Source organism: Petaurus breviceps, unplaced genomic scaffold, assembly GCF_028583685.1.
Source record: "Petaurus breviceps papuanus isolate PSGF00001 unplaced genomic scaffold, PetGlider_PUasm1.0 78, whole genome shotgun sequence".
Taxonomy (NCBI): domain Eukaryota; kingdom Metazoa; phylum Chordata; class Mammalia; order Diprotodontia; family Petauridae; genus Petaurus; species Petaurus breviceps.
The window spans coordinates 9,924,001-9,941,843 of record NW_027186502.1 but is presented as its reverse complement, the minus strand read 5'-3'; the positions used below and the strand labels follow the sequence as shown (position 1 = coordinate 9,941,843).

At 36.0% G+C, this 17,843-nt stretch overlaps 1 protein-coding gene across 1 annotated transcript in view; it reads right to left on the bottom strand.

Annotated features, from left to right (window-relative positions):
- Window positions 1–17,843, bottom strand: part of PYROXD1 (pyridine nucleotide-disulphide oxidoreductase domain 1) — a 37,392-nt gene that overhangs the window by 6,681 nt on the left and 12,868 nt on the right. Inside the window, exons 6-10 of the mRNA XM_069106201.1 lie at window positions 14,898–15,058; window positions 14,041–14,141; window positions 3,916–4,045; window positions 3,127–3,239; window positions 1,963–2,085 (exon numbers count right to left, since the gene is read on the bottom strand). Of these exons, the coding sequence (XP_068962302.1) occupies window positions 1,963–2,085; window positions 3,127–3,239; window positions 3,916–4,045; window positions 14,041–14,141; window positions 14,898–15,058 (628 nt within the window). The remainder of the gene's footprint in view (window positions 1–1,962; window positions 2,086–3,126; window positions 3,240–3,915; window positions 4,046–14,040; window positions 14,142–14,897; window positions 15,059–17,843) is intronic.

Sequence of the window (17,843 nt, the reverse complement as noted above, 5' to 3'; positions counted from 1 at the left end):
TATCAAGAACTCTGATAAACACAGGACCATCTGTATGAACTAATACAGAGAATCTGGGAATTAATAGCTCAGAATGGATATACATTGGCAGATATCATCACTGAGTACATCAGATATTTTTGTGTTTTCTTTCTTACAATAAATCTTTTTTAAAAAATGCACCCCCATTTTCTAAGGAAGAAAACACCTTTTGGAAAATAACTCCTAAACTGGGGATTATTAGATATACTGATATGATTATCAACCCTATTTTACTAAATCTGTGGAAGTAGAAGCTTTATCATTTATATGTATATGTGTTACAGAGAGACAGAGGGAGAGAAAAGGCAGAGACCTTTCTCATCATGGACAAGTCACTGGACCTCTGAGCCTAAGTTTCCTCATTTATAAAACAGGGATAGTGATACTTATATTGCCTTCCTCAGAGTTGTAGCAAGGATCAAGTGAAAGACTGAAATTATTTTAACTGTAGAGTGCTAGATATTAAATTTTACAATTTTGCTCAACTCAGTACAAATAACTTTCACTTCAAGGAAAAGGTTCCAACCAAGTGGCTTTCAGTAGCGTTTCTGATTATAAAACCAAATGTGTATTCTCTAGTTAAAAAACAAAACACCTCCCTAGTAAAAATCAGTTGATAATATTTGTTTCAGAAAGGATTATAGGGGTGGTCAGCTCCATAGGAATTTCAAAATTAACTTTTTATTGGCCAAACTTTTAGTACTTTTCCCTATCATGGAATTTTCTGCCATCTTGACACACCATAAAAATTTCAACTGTCTCTTAGAATCCCTTCATTAGACACTCACACTATCCCAAACTTTGCTCTTCTCTTGGTTAAATTATCAAATTTTTATATGAATGTAAATTTATACTGAAACTCAGCTGAAGAAAGTGAGAATATTTAGGTTGGAGAAGAGAAGGATTAGGAAGGCAATCATAGCTATTTTACATATGTGAAAGGCTCTCATATAGAAAAGGGATTTTTCTTGGCTAGAGCAGGTAGGAACAAGAGGTAGAAACTGCAGAGATAAAGATCAGCTTGGTAAGAAGTAAAGATTTCCTAACAATTAGCAATATAAAATTGTAATGGGCTGTTTTAGGAGTGATCATTCCCAGCCTCTAGAGACCTTCCAATAAAAGGCTGGATGACACCTTGTTGGAAATTTGTAGAGAGGATTCTTGTTTTTAGGTGAAAGCTGGTCTATAGATTAGCAGTTCTCAAGTTTTTTGGTCTCAGAGACCCTTTACATTCTTAAAAATCACTGAAGACTCCCCAAAGAGCTACTGTTTATGTGGGTTTTAGTATCTATTGATATTTATCACCTTAAAATTATTACTAAAATATTTCTGACCTCCTGGGCTCCCTGAAAGCATCTTGGGAACCCCCAAACTGCAATGAGTCTGGTAGCAAATCACTGAGAAACAAGTAATATAAATGAATTCCTTAAAATGGCAATAAGTGAAATATGGAAAAGAGTAAAAGTTACCCACGGAACAAAATACCTAAGCTCCAGTTTCTACCTTTGAAATAGGTTAAAAATGTGTTTTGGTCTGGACTCAGAATCACAATGGTGTGAGGAACTCCTGGTGAGAAAAGCCCTCAATGCAATTCTGAGGCAGGGCTTGAACTCAAGTTTTCTTGGCTTCAAGGCCACTTCTTCATCCACTATGCCATGCTGCTGAAACAAACCAATATTTTACTCTCAAATTTTTAGGTAATAACAAGCAAGGAAAACCACCACAATATTTAAAAAATCTGAAAAAAGACATAGTGACCCGTGCCAATACTATCATGATCTAACCAGAATTAAAGCTAATTTCTACTCATTGTTCCCTAAGTTTTCCAATATTACATCATCGTCTGTGGTGCCTTCTGTTTAATCACTTGTAGAAAAATTGATTAGGAAAGAAACATAGCTTATGTTACAAAGAAGTATAACATTAGATAGGTTGGCTTACCTGTTGCCAGACTGGACTAGGCTGCCACGCTGCAGTACAGATATCTCCTGCAGCATAGATATTGGGAAGTGATGTACGCATATGGTCATCTACTTTCAGGCCACCATCTTCACCAAGCATAAACTAAGAATATGTGCAAATAAATAATAAAGATAAAAAAGATAGTAAAATATGGCTTTTTCTATGCTAAACTGGAAAAAAGCCCAATTTTACTCATTGGTAGACTTAAATTTAATGGATAAAAGAAAACAGAAAAAGGACTCAGTGCACAAACCCAAACCAACCAATCCCCTGAAGAAAGAAAATCTCTAAAGAATTATTTTGAACCTTTTTAGACCAGTTTCCAGTTTTCCTAATTTCTTCCTTTTGAGATTTCATCAATCATTCTGAATTGAAAAATGAACCTGTGTAATAGCAATATTGTACAATGATTAACACCTTAGCTATTAGTAGCAATACAAAAATCCAAGACAATTCTGAAGGATTTATGAAAAATACTATCTATCTCCAGAGAAAGAACTGATGGAGTGTGAAGATTGAAAAATACTTTTACTTTATTTTTTTGTAACATTTTTTGGTTAGTGTTTTCTTTTTACAACATGATAGATATGGAAGTATGTTTTCCATGACTGCATATGTATAACCTATATCAAAGTGCTTGCCTTCTCAATGTGGAGAGAGAGAAGGCAGAGAGAGAATTTGGAACTCAAAATTTTAAAAAATCAGTGTTAAAAATGGGCTTTTCATATAATTGAAAAAAATAAAATATTAAAAAAAAATGAACCTGTGTACTTCTTATAGACTCATAAAGTTTAAGAGTTAATCATTCAAAAGCAGGCTCATTTACTACCACACAGCCACCCTTCGAAGTTCATCAGTTATTTTAGGTTCATGTCAACCTAATTTTAAGTATCAAGGTGAAGTGAGTATATTCAAGGAACTGATAAATATTTAGGATGACCAAGGAATTAATGTAACTATAAATCAAGAAATAAATATAGCCAAACTGAAAACCACTACACTGGGTGCTAATAAAATTTCAAACCCCAATTTTGAGACAAATTCTGCATGTATTTTGAATTAGACTTCTACATAAAGATAACTAACATCCCACTACATCCTAATAAGTGACATTTTTAGATAAATAACAAAGTGTTTTCTTACATTGTTGCCATCAAGGAAAGGCTTAACGTTTGGCATGACTCCAGTTGCACTGACAATAAAATCACAGCCATATATCTTCTCATTGGTCAATTCTACATATACAGGCCACATATCTAAAAACAGTAAAGACCTCAGACCCAGAAAATATCAACAGGTCAATAAGTATTTACTTAGCACTAAATGTTCCTGGCACCATATGAATATAAAAATAAACATCAAAACAAAATTGCAGTCAATACATTATAAGGCAGATAAGCTTTAAAATGTTAATAATTCTTGTTCTTCAAAAAATAAATTAGGCATAATTCTTCACCTAATTCACAAATCCCACTAGTTGAATTTCAAAAACCTCTGAGGAGAATACTAAGCATATAATGTATATCTGCTTTAATAAAAAAAAATTTATGGTACTTCCAAATAATTAAAAGTTTGATAAGTTTTACTCATAACTTAGTTGTACAAAACCACTCATTTCACAACATTTTCTTCCTTCAATGACTCATTCAAGTTCTTTGAATCACCCTTTTTCCTATAAAGAAAAAAAACTTTCAGAGCAAAATGAATTTATCTGAGCCTAGCATTGGCTGAGTGTAATGGCTGGAATAGTGGCTGAAGTAATGATTTACAAATTTAAAAAAAATGTAATTAATTGCAATAATCTAGTTAATCTATATGTAATGCCTAAACCCACCCCCACACACACCACCTGAGAGTTTGAAATGCTTAAAAGAAATCATAAAAAAGTAAAATAGATCATAAATAGTTGTAAACTATTCTTTCAATATTTACCTTTATCAGTTGACTTATCCTGACAATCTCTAGGAAATGTCAAGGATGTTTTCTTCAGTTGCTTAAATTCTTCCTGGTGATAAATTTTCTTAATTTCACACAGGGTTTCAATGTGAACTTTGTGGAAAAACTAAAAATAATGGAAAAAAAAAAGGAACTTGCCAGTTACCATAAAACATAACTTAGGGAATAACAGTAATTCATTTGTACTTATAAAGCTTTTAATATCTGACTTATAGGAATTTATAGTATATTTATAGTAAGCCCAAATGTAGAAAAGCAAATCCCTTCAATCTAAATAATGGTTCAACAAATAAGCATTTCTTAAATGATTTACAATCTAAATAATGATTCAACAAATAAACATTTCTTAAATGTTTTACACACAAAACCAAAAATGAAACAGTGCCTGTCTTTCAGATGCTTACATTCTACTGAGGGAAGAGGTAGAGAAAAGGCAAGTACAAAAATAAGCTTAAGTCAAGGAAATTAGAAGAAGGAGAGAGCACTAAAAACTGAGAACTCAATGACAGTTTAGCAGAGGAAGTGTTACCTTAATTCTGAGGAAGAGATGAAGCATTCCAAACATGGATAGGAGTTGGGGAAGGAAGGAAAAACAATTTTTGTGAATGCAAAAAGGAGGAAAATAGAATGCTGAGCTCAGGGCACAAAGAAGAATACAATTTGGGTGAAATGTAGAGTTCGTAAATCAAACAAAAAGCATTTTATAAGCACCTATTGCACCAAACACTGAAAAAGAGAGAAGCAGGGGGCAGAGCCAAGATGGTGGTGTAGAAGCAGGAAAACTCCCTGTGCTCCCCCCAGAACCACCTCAAATACTTCTAAAAAATGACTCTAAACAAACTTTAGAGCTACAGAACCCACAAAGTGACAGAGAGAAACAAATCTCCTGCTGAAGACACCTTGGCAGACAGACAGAAAGTGTTCATCCCAGCACGCTGGGGGCAGAGCCCACGCCTGAGTGAGCCTGTGATTTTAGCCTCAGGGAAGCCTGACCAGCCACAGCTAAGCCTGACCAGCCACAGCTAGAGGGATGTTGGGAGAGCAGGTCATCAGCAGCTGTGGTGGTTTCAGTGGTTTCCAGAATTATCAACACATAAATCCCAAAGACAAAATGAGAGGTTGTGGAGACTTTGGGAAAAGGGAGTCTGGGAGTGCTGTCCAGCCTCTACCCCCTGGAGGGAGAAGCGGCTGAGGCACAGTGGCCGCCACCCCGTGGCTGCTTCAGAGCTCCTGGCCTGCAGATTTTAGGGAGACCAAGCAACCATTTTGAGAGGTAATCGCTCTTGCTTTAACCTGCATGGATCTGGATTGCTGTCTAGGGTAGAGGTCCTGGGGTGTGTGACCAGGTGCCAGAGCCTGTGGAGGCTTCAAAGAGGGAAGCCAACTAATAGCTCTGGCAGCTGCAAAAACCCCAGCTATTTGGGAAAAGGCTCTATATGGAAGCAGAGTCCTACTGTGGCAAAAAGCTCAAAAGTCAAGTAATTGAGTGGCAACATGAGCAAGCAAAGGAAGCAAAGCAAGCACAGCAATCCATTGACTTTAGATTCCTATTTTGGGGACAAAAAGAATCAAAGCATGGAACAGGAGGAAGACAATGAAGTCAGAACTCCTGTACCAAAAGCTTCCAAGAAAAATATGAACTGCTTACAGGCCATAGAGGAGCTTAAGAAGGATTTTGAAAACCAAATAAATGAAGTGGAGGAAAAATTAGGAAGAGAAATGAGAATGATGCAAGAAAATCATGAAAAGAGAGTCAATAACCTGACTGAAAAAAATTACACCTTAAAAAATAGATTAACTCAAATGGCAAAAGAGGCTCAAAAAGCCAATGAGGAAAAGAATGCCTTAAAAAGCTGAATTTGCCTTTTGGAAAAAGAATCTCAAAAGCTCACTGAAGAGAATAATTCCTTCATCAGAATTAGACTGGAGCAAATGGAAGCTAGATACTTTATGAGAAATCAAGATATTATTTAAAAAATTTGTAACTCAAAATCTGTAGGACATGAATGATGTAAATCAGAAGTGAATAAAGCATTTGAAAAATAAAAAAAAAGATATTATTAAAAAGATCCAAAAAATGAAAAAATAGAAGGCAATGTGAAATATCTCATTGGGAAAACCACTGACCTGGAAATAGATCCAGGATAGATAATTTAAAAATTACTGGACTACCTGAAAGCCATGATAAAAAAAAAAGAACCTAGAAATCATCCTTCAAGAAATTCTCAAGGAAAATTGCCCTGATGTTTTAGAACCAGAGGGCAAAATAGAGGTTGAAAGAATCCACCGATCACTTCCTGAAAAAGATCCCCAAAAGAAAACTCCTAGGAATATTATAGCCAGGTTCTGGAGTTCCCCAATCAAGGAGAAAATATTACAAGCAGCCAGGAAGAAATAATTTGAATATTGTGGAAACACAATCAAGATAACATAGGATATGGCAGCTTCTACATTGAGGGATCAAAGGGCTTGGAGTATGATATTCCAGAGGTCAAAGGAGCTGGGATTAAAACCAAGAATCACCTACCCAGCAAAACTGAGTATCATGTTTCAGGGGAAAATACAGTCATTCAATGAAACAGAGGACTTTCAAACATTCTTGATGAAAAAAACAGAGTTGAATAGAAAATCTGACATCCAGATACAAGAAGCAAGAGAAGCATGAGAAGGTAAACAGGGAAAAGAAATCATAAGGAACTTATCAAAGTTGAACTATTTACATTCCTACATGGAAAAAACAATAATCCTAATTTATGAAACTTTTCTCAGTATGAGAATAGTTGAAGGGAACATAAATATAAATATATATATATATATATATATATATATATATATATATATACACACATATATATGTATACATACATATATATGCCTGTATGGGAGGGTATATGGGCGTATGAATACATATGTGAGTGAGTATATATGTGTACAGGTATACAAAGACAGAGGGCACAGGACCAATTTAATAGGAAGGGATGATACTTAAAAGGTGAAATTGAGAGGTGAGAGAGGAATATAATGAGAGGAGAAGGGGAGAGACAGAATGGAGTAAATTATCTCATATAGAAGAAGCAAAGGAAAACTATTTCAATGGAGGGGAAGAACAGGAAGGCAATAAGGAAGGCGTCAACCTTATTCTCACTGAATTTGGCTTAGGGAAGAAATGACATACACACTAAATAGGGTATCTCACTGTACAGGAGAGTACAGGGGAAGAGGATGAGAGGGGGATGATGGAGGGGAGGGCAGGTTGGGAAGTAGGGAAGTTAGAAGCACACACTTTAAAAAAAATAATAGTATATATATATATATATATATATATATATATATATATATTTTTTTTTTTTTAAACATTTGATTTTAAAACTTTGAATTCCAGATTCATTCCCTTCCTCCCTTGTCACCCACCCTTACTGGGAAGATAAACAATTCAGTATAAGTTTTACATGTGTAGGCTAATGCAAAACATTACCATAGTAGATATATTGTGAAAGACTGATTATATTTCCCTCCCTCCTATCCCACCTCCCCCTTGTTCTATTCTCTACTTTGATCCCGTCCCTTTTCAAAAGTGGGTGCTTCCAACTTCCCTACCCCCCAGCCTGCCTTCCCTTCCATCATTCCCCTGTTCATCCCCTTCCCCCCTACTCTCTTGTAGGGTGAGATACCCTATTTAGTGTGTATGTCATTCCCTCTCCAAGCCAAATTCAATGAGAATAAGGTTGACCCATTCCCTTTTGCCTTCCCATTCTTCCACTCCATTGTAACCATTTTCCCTTGCCTCTTCTATATGAGATAGTTTACCCCATTCTGTCTCTCCCCATCTCCTCTCATTATATTCCTCTCTCACCTCTTAATTTCACCATTTAAGTATCATCCCTTCCTATTCAATTGGTCCTGTGCCCTCTATCTATGTATACCTGTAAACATATATACACACATTCACATATGTATTCATATGCCCATATACCCTCTGATGTACACACACATACACACACACACACACATATATGTATATATATATTTCTATTCCCTTCAACTATTTTCATACTGAGAAAAGTTTCATCAGTTACAATTACCATTTTCCTATGTAGGAATGTTAATAGTTCAACTCTGATAAGTTCCTTATGATTTCTTTTCCTTGTTTAGCTGCTCATGCTTCTTTTATCTCAATGTCAAATTTTCTATTCAACTCTGGTAGAAGTACACACTTTTGAAAAGGAACAGGGTCAAAGTAGAGAATAAAACAAGTGGGAGGTGGGATAGGATGGAGGGAAATATAGTCAGTCTTTCACAATATATCCACTATGGAAATGTTTTGCATAGCTACAAGTGTACAAACTATATTGAATTGCCTATCTTCCTAGTAAGGGTGAGTGATGAGGGAGGAAGGGAAAGAATCTGGAATTCAAAGTTTTAAAATCTAATGTTTAAAAAATATATATATATATATTATTTTTTTACATGCAACTGGGAAATAATATATATAGGCACTAGGGTATAGAGATCCATCTTGCCCTACTGGAAAGTCAGAAGGGGTGTGGGGGAGGATATAGGAGGAGAAGATTGGGGGAAGGGGAGTATACAATGGGATTGCTGTTTTGGGGTGGTGGGTAGGGGAAAGACAGAGAGAAAATTTGTAACTCAAAATCTTGTGGAAATAAATGATGTAAACTAAAAATAAACATAAAATTTAATTTAAAAAAAGAAAAAGAAAAAGAGAGAAGCATTAAGTAAAGTTGGAAAGATATGTTGGAGCCAGACTGTGGAAGGGCATAAATGACAATCTAAGGAGTTTCTATTTTATTCTAGTAATGGGCAATAATTGAAAGTTTTTGATCTAAGGAGTTAGATGGTTAGATATTTTTGGAAGATTGCTTCTGGAAGCTATGTGGAAGGCAGACTGGAAAGGAAGAAAGGAAGCAGAGAAAACAGTTAAGAAGCCACTATAGTAGTCCATAAGAAAGAGGATGCTCTAGAGTGGTGGTAGAGTGAATGGGCAGCTGTTTGATAGAAGTGATAGAATGCTTATTGGGCCTGGAGTCAGGAAGACTTGAATTCAAATCTGGCCTCACACTTACTGGCTGTGTGATCTTGGGCAAGTCACTTAGCCCTATTTACCTCGGTTACCTCATCTGTCAAATGAGCAGGAGAAGGAAATAGCAAACCACTCCAGTATCCTTGCAAAGAAAATTCCAAATGGCCTCACAAAGAGTGAGACATGATGGAAGCGACTAAACAACAACAAAACGTGAGTGGATAGAAGACGACTTTGAGAAATGTTGTGGAAGCAGAAGACAAAGAGGACAAGTGATTGGATATGAAGAGTAATAGACAAAGAAAGGATAAAAATCTAGGTGATTGAGGCTGGTGCTACCCTAAAGGCAGATAGGTAGCAGAATAGACAGCACAGGAGTTAAGGAGAGCTAAGTTTGAATTCATCCTAGAACACTTTATTAACTACGTGACCCTGGGCAAGTCACTTAATCTTTATTTCAGTTTCCTCATCTGTAAAATGGAAATAATAATAATAGCACCTATATCCCAGCGTTGTTGTGAGGATAAAATGTAATCTGAAAATTTAAAATCATTGCTATTGCATACCCTAAACTGGCAGATATTAAGGAACAAACTTATGGTAATAGATGAGGTTTGCTTTTAGACATGTTGAGTGTAGGATGCCTACACATAGGTCGAGAAGAGATGTCTGATAGCTGATAATGTGGGACTGGCATTAAGGTGAGATTAGGTCTAGATTTATAAGTCTGAGTATCATAAAATATCAACAAGACACTTAAGTCCTCAGAAACAAATAAGACTACAAGGTAGCACACCATAACGAACAGTTGCCTTGAAGCCAAGAAGATCAGAATTCAAGTCCAGTTTCTAATCCTGGGCAAGTTACTTAACTTTTCAGTGCCTTAGGCAGCTTTCTAAGATTTATGTTTCAGAGAAGCTGCTGACCTGCATTGGTGCAGGAAATTTCCATAGGCCAGTGAAATCACAGCCCTAGTTCCTATTTCAGATATCAAAGTGATACCCGAAACACCAGAAGCAGATAAAATCACCAATGAAAGGAACATAGAGAAGAGAAGGCAAATGACAGATGCCTGGGAGATAACCACATTTAAGAAGTCGGGAGACAGATGATGATTCATCAAGGGAGATTTGAGAAGGGGTGATCAAACCTATAAAAGGAGATTAGGAGAGAGCAGTGCCTTAGATGTCAAAGAAGTAAAATTTCCAGGAAGAAGAGTGATCAATAGAATCAAATGCTGCAGGGAGATCAAGGTGGATGACAACTGGAAAAAGACCACTGGATTTAGCAGATAAGGGATCACTGGTAACACAGCACTTTCAGTTCATCAGTGGTACCTGATTACATAAAACTGAGGAGTAAATGGTGGCTGAGAAAGTGGACGCACAAAAAAAATAACCATTTTTTTTGGTCAAGTGTTCAGTGTTAACTATGTTAATAGTTAATATGGTTTGCCTCTGAATAATCACTACTAGAGTCTGTTTTGGAAGCAAATGTGTAATTGGATAGCACTGAAATGAGGAAGAGTCCCCTTACAGATCAACAAATATTTAGTGAAGTTTACTGAAAACAGCACTGGCTTTACTTGGGTTCTAGTTTGAGCCCTTCAACAATTTACTGTATGACCTTAGGCAACTCACAGGGATGGACTTTCCCCATTTTTACAATGAGGGTTAGGTGAGAGAATATAATTTTTAACTCTACTATCCCACAGTGCTATGCCTATAATGGATACTTAAAATGGCCTGTGAGAAATTAAAAGAAACAGTTAATGAAAATAATTTGTACTTATTTATGGTAGTCTTGGGGAATTGTAAACCTCTAAAATGAAGAATTTTGCAACTGCATTCTTCAAACAGTCTTATAACCCTTCACATCTCCCCCGTCTCCAATGACCAATCTTCACATTCATTGTATCTAGTCTCTTCCTCATTCTAATTGCCCTCCTTTGCATGCTCTTCAGCTTAAAATATGGTTACTGAGTCATTTCAGTCGTGTCCAATTTTCTGTGACCCCATTTGGGGTTTTCTTAGCAAAGATAGTGAAGTAGTTTGACATTTCCTTCTCCAGCTTATTTTACAGATGAGAAACTGAAGCACACAGGGTTAAGTGACTTGCCCAGGGTCACACTCTGTCCCCTCTGCCACCTACCTGCCCTTTAAAATATGGTGCCCCGGGGTGGCTAGGTGGCACAGTGAATAGAGCACCAGCCCTTGAGTGAGGAGGACCTGAGTTCAAATCTGGCCTCAGACACTTAACACACAAAAAACTAGCCGTGTGACTTTGGGCAAGTCACTTAATCCCAATTGCCCTCCAAAAAGCAAAAAAAAATAAATTAAAATAAAATAAAGTACGGTGCCCTGAACTAAACATAATATTCTTATGATCTGCTCAGGGAAGAGGACAGCAGAGACAGCATCTTCCTAGGCACAGACATCATGTCATTCTAAATGAAGTCTAGGATCTTAATCACTTTTTTTAGCTACTATACCACACTCTTGTCTTATACTGTACTGCTTTTTAGTCATACCTCTGCCATCTTGACCCAACCCCCAATTATTCCAATTAAGATATATAATTAGCTTTGGTTCAAAGTTTTTCTAGTCAAGATCTTTTTTGGATCCTGACTGTTACTCAATATTAGCTATCCCTAACAGCTCTGGAAAAGCATGCAACCTAGGGGTTTTCCCAAGTAAATTAAGCCTCAGTTTCTTTATCTGTAAAATGGGGATAATAATGCTTGTGGCAATAATACTGGTAATAAGTCTACACAGGACTTCTATGGATCACATGGGAGGTATGTAAAATATTTTTGCAAATTTTAAAGTGTCATATAAATGTCAATTTATTGTTATTAGTCATAAAAATGCTAAACAGCAAAGGGCCAAGGGCTGGAAATTTGCCTTCCAAAATGCCATAGAATATGAACTCTTTGGGTCCTTGACACCAAAGTTGTGAGTATGACTGGAAAGATTATAGTGCTGTAGACAGTAATACAGAAGTCTGAAGGAAGGGAAAGATAATGTAACAAGATCTTCAATCTGAAGCAACCCATACATGTTTGCTCAATCTGTGAGTCTCACAAAAACAAAAAATGAAAATAGTCTCTACCCTGAAAGAGATTCCATTCTACTGAGCAGAAACATGTACATAAATAAATACAAACTAATTTGGGGTTGAGGGAGAGGATGGAGGAAAACACTAACAAATGGAAGGAAGTCATTTAACCTAACCCAGGCTTTTTGACTGTGAAACTAGTGTTTCTAATACCTTAATATAGAAATTCTCCAAGAATCTATCTTTAGGCCTCTTTTCTTCTCTCTATAATATATCTAGTGGTAATCTCATTCGTTCATAAAGCATCTGTTACTTCTTTTGTAATAAAATAAAAACAGTAAAAATTCATTTTTATATAATCAAGCAATAATCATTTATTAAATGCCTACTACATGCCAAGGATAAAAGACAAAAATGGGTCCTAGCCCTAAAGGAGCTTGCATCCTGTCAAAGCTGGTGTAGTGCTTTACTAGGAGAACACAGAATGACTGGTCCCATCCCAGGGTAGCAGAGCAGGGTCCTCTCCTGGCCCCGGCCTCTTCTCTCTCTATCTCATTACCACTACCCTAGAGGCTCTTATCACTGCTGCCTGGATTATAAGCAACAGCTTCTTTACAGGTCTCTTTTTGTCTCCATTCTCCTCCTGCTCCAAACCATACTTCCTATTCCATCAGGATAATGGTTCTTACACCTAGATCTAATTGTGTCACTCCTCTGCTTAAAAACCTTTAGGAGTTCCCTCCCCATAGCCTACCAAGGAATGTTCAAATTCCTCAGTCTAATATTCAGAGATTTCCACCTTGTCACACAGCCCTGTCTATCCTGCCTTAGCTCCTGTTATTTACCTCTATGAATTCAACATCCCAGTCAAACTGGACTCTCTCTGCCTCATGGTCAGTCACTCTCCTGTCAGACTTTGGTCCCCATGTTTACATATATTTGGCATGTCCTTCTTATTTGTCTGCTTAAGTTCCCCCCTCCCCACTACCCCACCCAACTCAAATAACCTCCTCCATGAAGCCTTTCCTCATCACCATCCTCCTGCTCACAGTACATTACAGAATTACAAAACAACATGCTATCATGTAATAAAGCTCTCTGTGTTTGTGTTTCTATCCTTACCGCACTATGAGATTTCTGATGCCAGGAACCATGCTGAGGCAAAACTTTATATCTCTTCTGGCTAGTACTGTGCTATACAACCCAGCAGACACTTAATGAATGTGGCTGTAGGGGTTTTTTTTGTTGTTTTTTTTTTTTTTTTTTTGGGGGGGGGGGCCTGGTTAATTAAAAAAAAATTTCAGTTTAATTAAACAAATTATTTATTAAAAATTTTAGTCACCTTTAAGTTCATGAAATAATATTAAGGACAATGAACATATTTTATTTATCTCTCTAAGTAAAGAAAAGGTCTTAAAAATAATGGACTAGGGAATTTTATTTGATATAAGGATTGCATTAATAGAGATTTGAATAGGCCACCAATGGATTTTGGGATACCTCAACTACTTTTCTTTTTTGTAAATTTTTTTGGTTTTAAAATTAAATACAAAGTAAGGAAAGAAAAAAGAAACAAACCTTAATACTAAAATAATACAAAATAAGGAAAGAAAAAAAAGCATTGATAATCATTCATAATATACAGCAATAAATTTCCATTTCAAGAAAGTCTATGTAATACTACATATTGTTTTCAGAGTTGTCCAACTTTTCTTTGCTTCCTTATAAGTTTTCTTTTGTTCTCTGCTGTGTACTTTTTACTTTCTTCTTTTCTGCCTTCCTTCCCCCAAACTACTTTCAAAAGAAATTTAATAACTACTGATTAAGATATGCAGCTACCTATGGCAGGAGGGATAAATCAAATGCTTTCCTAGATGGTATAACTAGAAAATGATATAGGAACTATCATGCACTACTTTTAAAAATATTTCATGTTTTTGTCAATTCAGGGAGATATATAAAATTTGCATTTACAGAAAATAATTAGATATAGAAACACATACCTCTTTTGTTCCTTTAAGATTTAAACCTTCATGCCAATCAGGTCCCAAGGCACTGCCTATATTACCAGCATTAGCTATGGTACTTGCTTCCTTTTCACTTTCTGAAAACAAAGAAGTCAGGGTCAAAAAGCAAAAACCATACAAGTCAAAGAACCCCTGGATGTGCTCTGGAGCTCCCAGTTCATCAACTTCCTCAATTTTCATGGCATGTACCTATCCACTTTCTTCATTTATATTTGTGTGCTACTGAATGCACCTAAAGAAGTCACACAACCATACTGATTTTGTCAGCTACAAATTTGTACACTAATCTCACCTGAGAGATTGTGACTCAATTCATTTATTATTCTCTAATCAACTCATCAAACTTCCCACAGTACCTGTTCTAAACTTTATCTTCTCTTAAATTTCCTATATCACTTCATCCCTACCACTGTACTCATGCTTGCTTCTCTCAACAAGGACCCAGAGCCTACTTTAAGCAGAAAAGAGGTCATCCAAACAAAAATTTCCTCCTCTGCTCTCTCTTATGCCTCTACACCCCTCATCATTAACCTTTCCTCTCATTCTCTCCTCTCCTGTTCCATCCTCAAATGAAGGGAATCTTTTTCTTTCCAAAGGCAGCCCCTGCACTTGTGCTCCTGACTGTATCTGCTTTGGGAGCAAATACAGTTTGTGGTTTTAAATGCTAGTTATACCTTCTCTAATGTACTCAAAATACTGAGGTAGGAGAAGATATATTCCTTGTTTGTCACTGCCACTTTCAGACTCTCTAAACAATACTAAATGTTCTCTAACTTAAAGTAACTAAATTGTTCTAGAGAGAAAGGAAAGGGAAATAACTTTTAAAAATTTACCTTCTATTGTATATCTGGTTCTTTTACATGTAATTTTAGCTTTAGATTTTTTAGAAGTAAGCTCTGAGGTCAGGAATTCTGCTGCTCCAGCATCAAAGAAAGCATTCCCAATTGCTTTGTCTTTAATAGCCCAGATCACTTCACAGCCTTCAATTTCATACCTGAAGAAGATATTAAACTTCATCAGTATAGTTAAAAATGATTTGCCAATAAGGATATTTAAATCTAGAAAACAACAACTGACTGACTACTGGACAAAAAACATCCTGAGTCAAGTTAGAAAAAGAATGTGTCATGTGCAGCAGATCATTAGAATAAAAGGCTTATTGTAGATTTATAAAAGGAACTTATTCAATAAGTCACTAAATTTAGAGTTAGAAGACCTGGGTTTGAATCCTTGCTTTGTTGTTTACTACCAAATGTAACTTTGGGTAAGTTGCTTTATCTCTCTTGGTCTCAAGTTCCTTATGTGAAAAAGGGATTGAACTAGATCTCTAAATCCTGTTTTCTCTCTAAATCCATTAACCCCTATACCTGTGTAGGGCCCATAGTGATCATGTTTTATTTTTTTAAATCTGGTTAATATATGCAAAATAAATGATTATTCTACTAACCTCCACTAAAGTTCTATTCTGATGCCTCATTAGGAGGGGAGGCAAGCCTGGATTCTTAAAGGCTATGCTCTTAAACATCTTACTCCAAGCCCTGAAGGCTGGCACAGACCCAAAGACAGACTATATTGCAATTTTAGGACCAGTCTAACTAAGTTCAAAAAAGTTCATCACCAAGTTGGCTGATGAAATATTTAGCTACAATAACTCTAAAGATTACCTACCAAGAGAGGTCAAGAATGTATTAACAACACCCATGAATACATCCTTCAAGTGGTGAAGCAGTGGAGAAATAACCTGGTAATAATCACGCCTCTAATGAACATTCAAGCTTTCCTCATCTAACAGGGCTCAACTAATGTTCTTTGGCAAGGCTACTACGGTAAAATTATATCCAAATATACTCCTAAATCCCCCTCTACTCAGATAACAGATCACATGGCCATTTTTTTGAAAAGAAAGTCAGAAAGAGTAGAGGTTCCCTGGGAGAGAGATTGTTAGGCACTTTAAATACATGCTTGCAACACTCCATCAAGTTGTAGGAATTGCAAAGGTTCCACTGATGCCTAAGTAGCTTCTGGTCCTGGGATATTTACATTCTTGATAAGTCAAAGTAGGAGATGAACCCACAACCAAAATTTTTCATCAAGAATAATGCTGTTTTTTCCTTTAGGTTTTTTTCCCTTGCATTCTAGTCATGGATTTAATATTTTATCCCCTCCCCCCGCCAATTACATGTAAAAACAATTTTCACATTCTTTTTTTCCTTCCAAATTTTAAGTTCCAAATTCTCTCCTCCCTTTCCACCTCCTATGGAGAAGGCAAGCAGTTTGACATAGGTTATACATGTGTAGTCATGCAAAACACATTTCCATGTAAGTCATGCTGTTCTTCCCTTAATTTTAAATAGGAAAGGTTTTCAGCACTTTTGGATCTTCCTCAAAGGTGTAGCAGCATTGGTCTCAGCACCTGTCTCCCCTCATGCTTTGGGTTATCATGACCAGTTCAGGTACTTAAACACTGGCTAATTCCAGAAAGATTTATTTTGAGCTTTTAGTACAAGTTCTGACCATCTAAGAAGCATCTCCCATTTATAACACTCTTTCTATGGAACAAACTGTAATGTCTTGTTTATAAAACCAGTTAATGAATAAGTATAATAATAAAAATAATAATAATAATAAGTTAATGAATAAGTAACATTCATCACAACTAATTTTATATGGAGAGGCATAAAGGAAAGTTGATTTCTTTATTGTTTGTTTTGATACTAATTAGGTACCTTTTTTCAAACAAAATTCTCCCAAATCCCACCAAAACCAAAGTCTTACCATAGAAAAAGATCTGGGAACTTGGAAGAAAATGACATATTATTTTTCAATTAGGTTCACTACTCCTTAGTCAAAACATATGTGAGCTTCACAAAGGAGGAACGTAATAGTAATGGGAAAACAGTGCTTTGTTTCTAAGATGATACTAAAGTGATAAAAAGAAAGCAAAATAGTGGGTAGAGATAGAGATAATGGGTACTTGTGATATATACCTGTGAAATTATTAAAAAATGTGCCATTTTGAAGAGGACACTATTAACCCTTGGAACCCAAAGATGCATTCCCTCTTTTTTTCTTGCTTCAACTATGGATGGTATTCACACCACTAAACAAAAATAAAGAAGATGCTATAAGCATCATAGAACTAGCTGACAAACAGGGAGAGGAAATTTTTCCAAGTGATAGAGGAAAAAACAGTGTTGTTAAATGAACGCAAAATACTATGAAAAAAATATAATGATAATTAAACCACACTAGGATAAAAAGATTTCTAAAGTACATAAAGTGTGTGTGTGTGTGTGTGTGTGTGTAAAATTTCAATCTCAGAAAATTAAAAAAAAAAAACGAAACTGATCACTCAGGAGTGCTCCTTATTGAACTGATCAAAGAAAAGCTAACTGGGCGCATAACTCTTCATGATCTCTACCTAACTGTGTAACTATATTTCTTTATCATTTACCCCTAATTCACACTTATTATTGATCTGTTTTTCTATATATACACCATATAATTTTTTCATGTCTTGGTTTATTCTATGTCCCAAATAAGTGTTCCCAGTGGAAACAGGTTTTATATAAGCTCATGGGATCACAGATTTAGACAAAGAGAACCTTGGAAACCAACTAGTCCAACTCCTTCATTTTACATTAGAGGAAACCAAGGCCTAGAGAATTTAAATAATTTTCCCAAGGTCACACGGGTAGTAACTGGCAGAGGCAGAATTTGAAACCACATCCTGTGACTATAAACCCAACAAACTTCCCACTGCACAATTTTACTCTAAA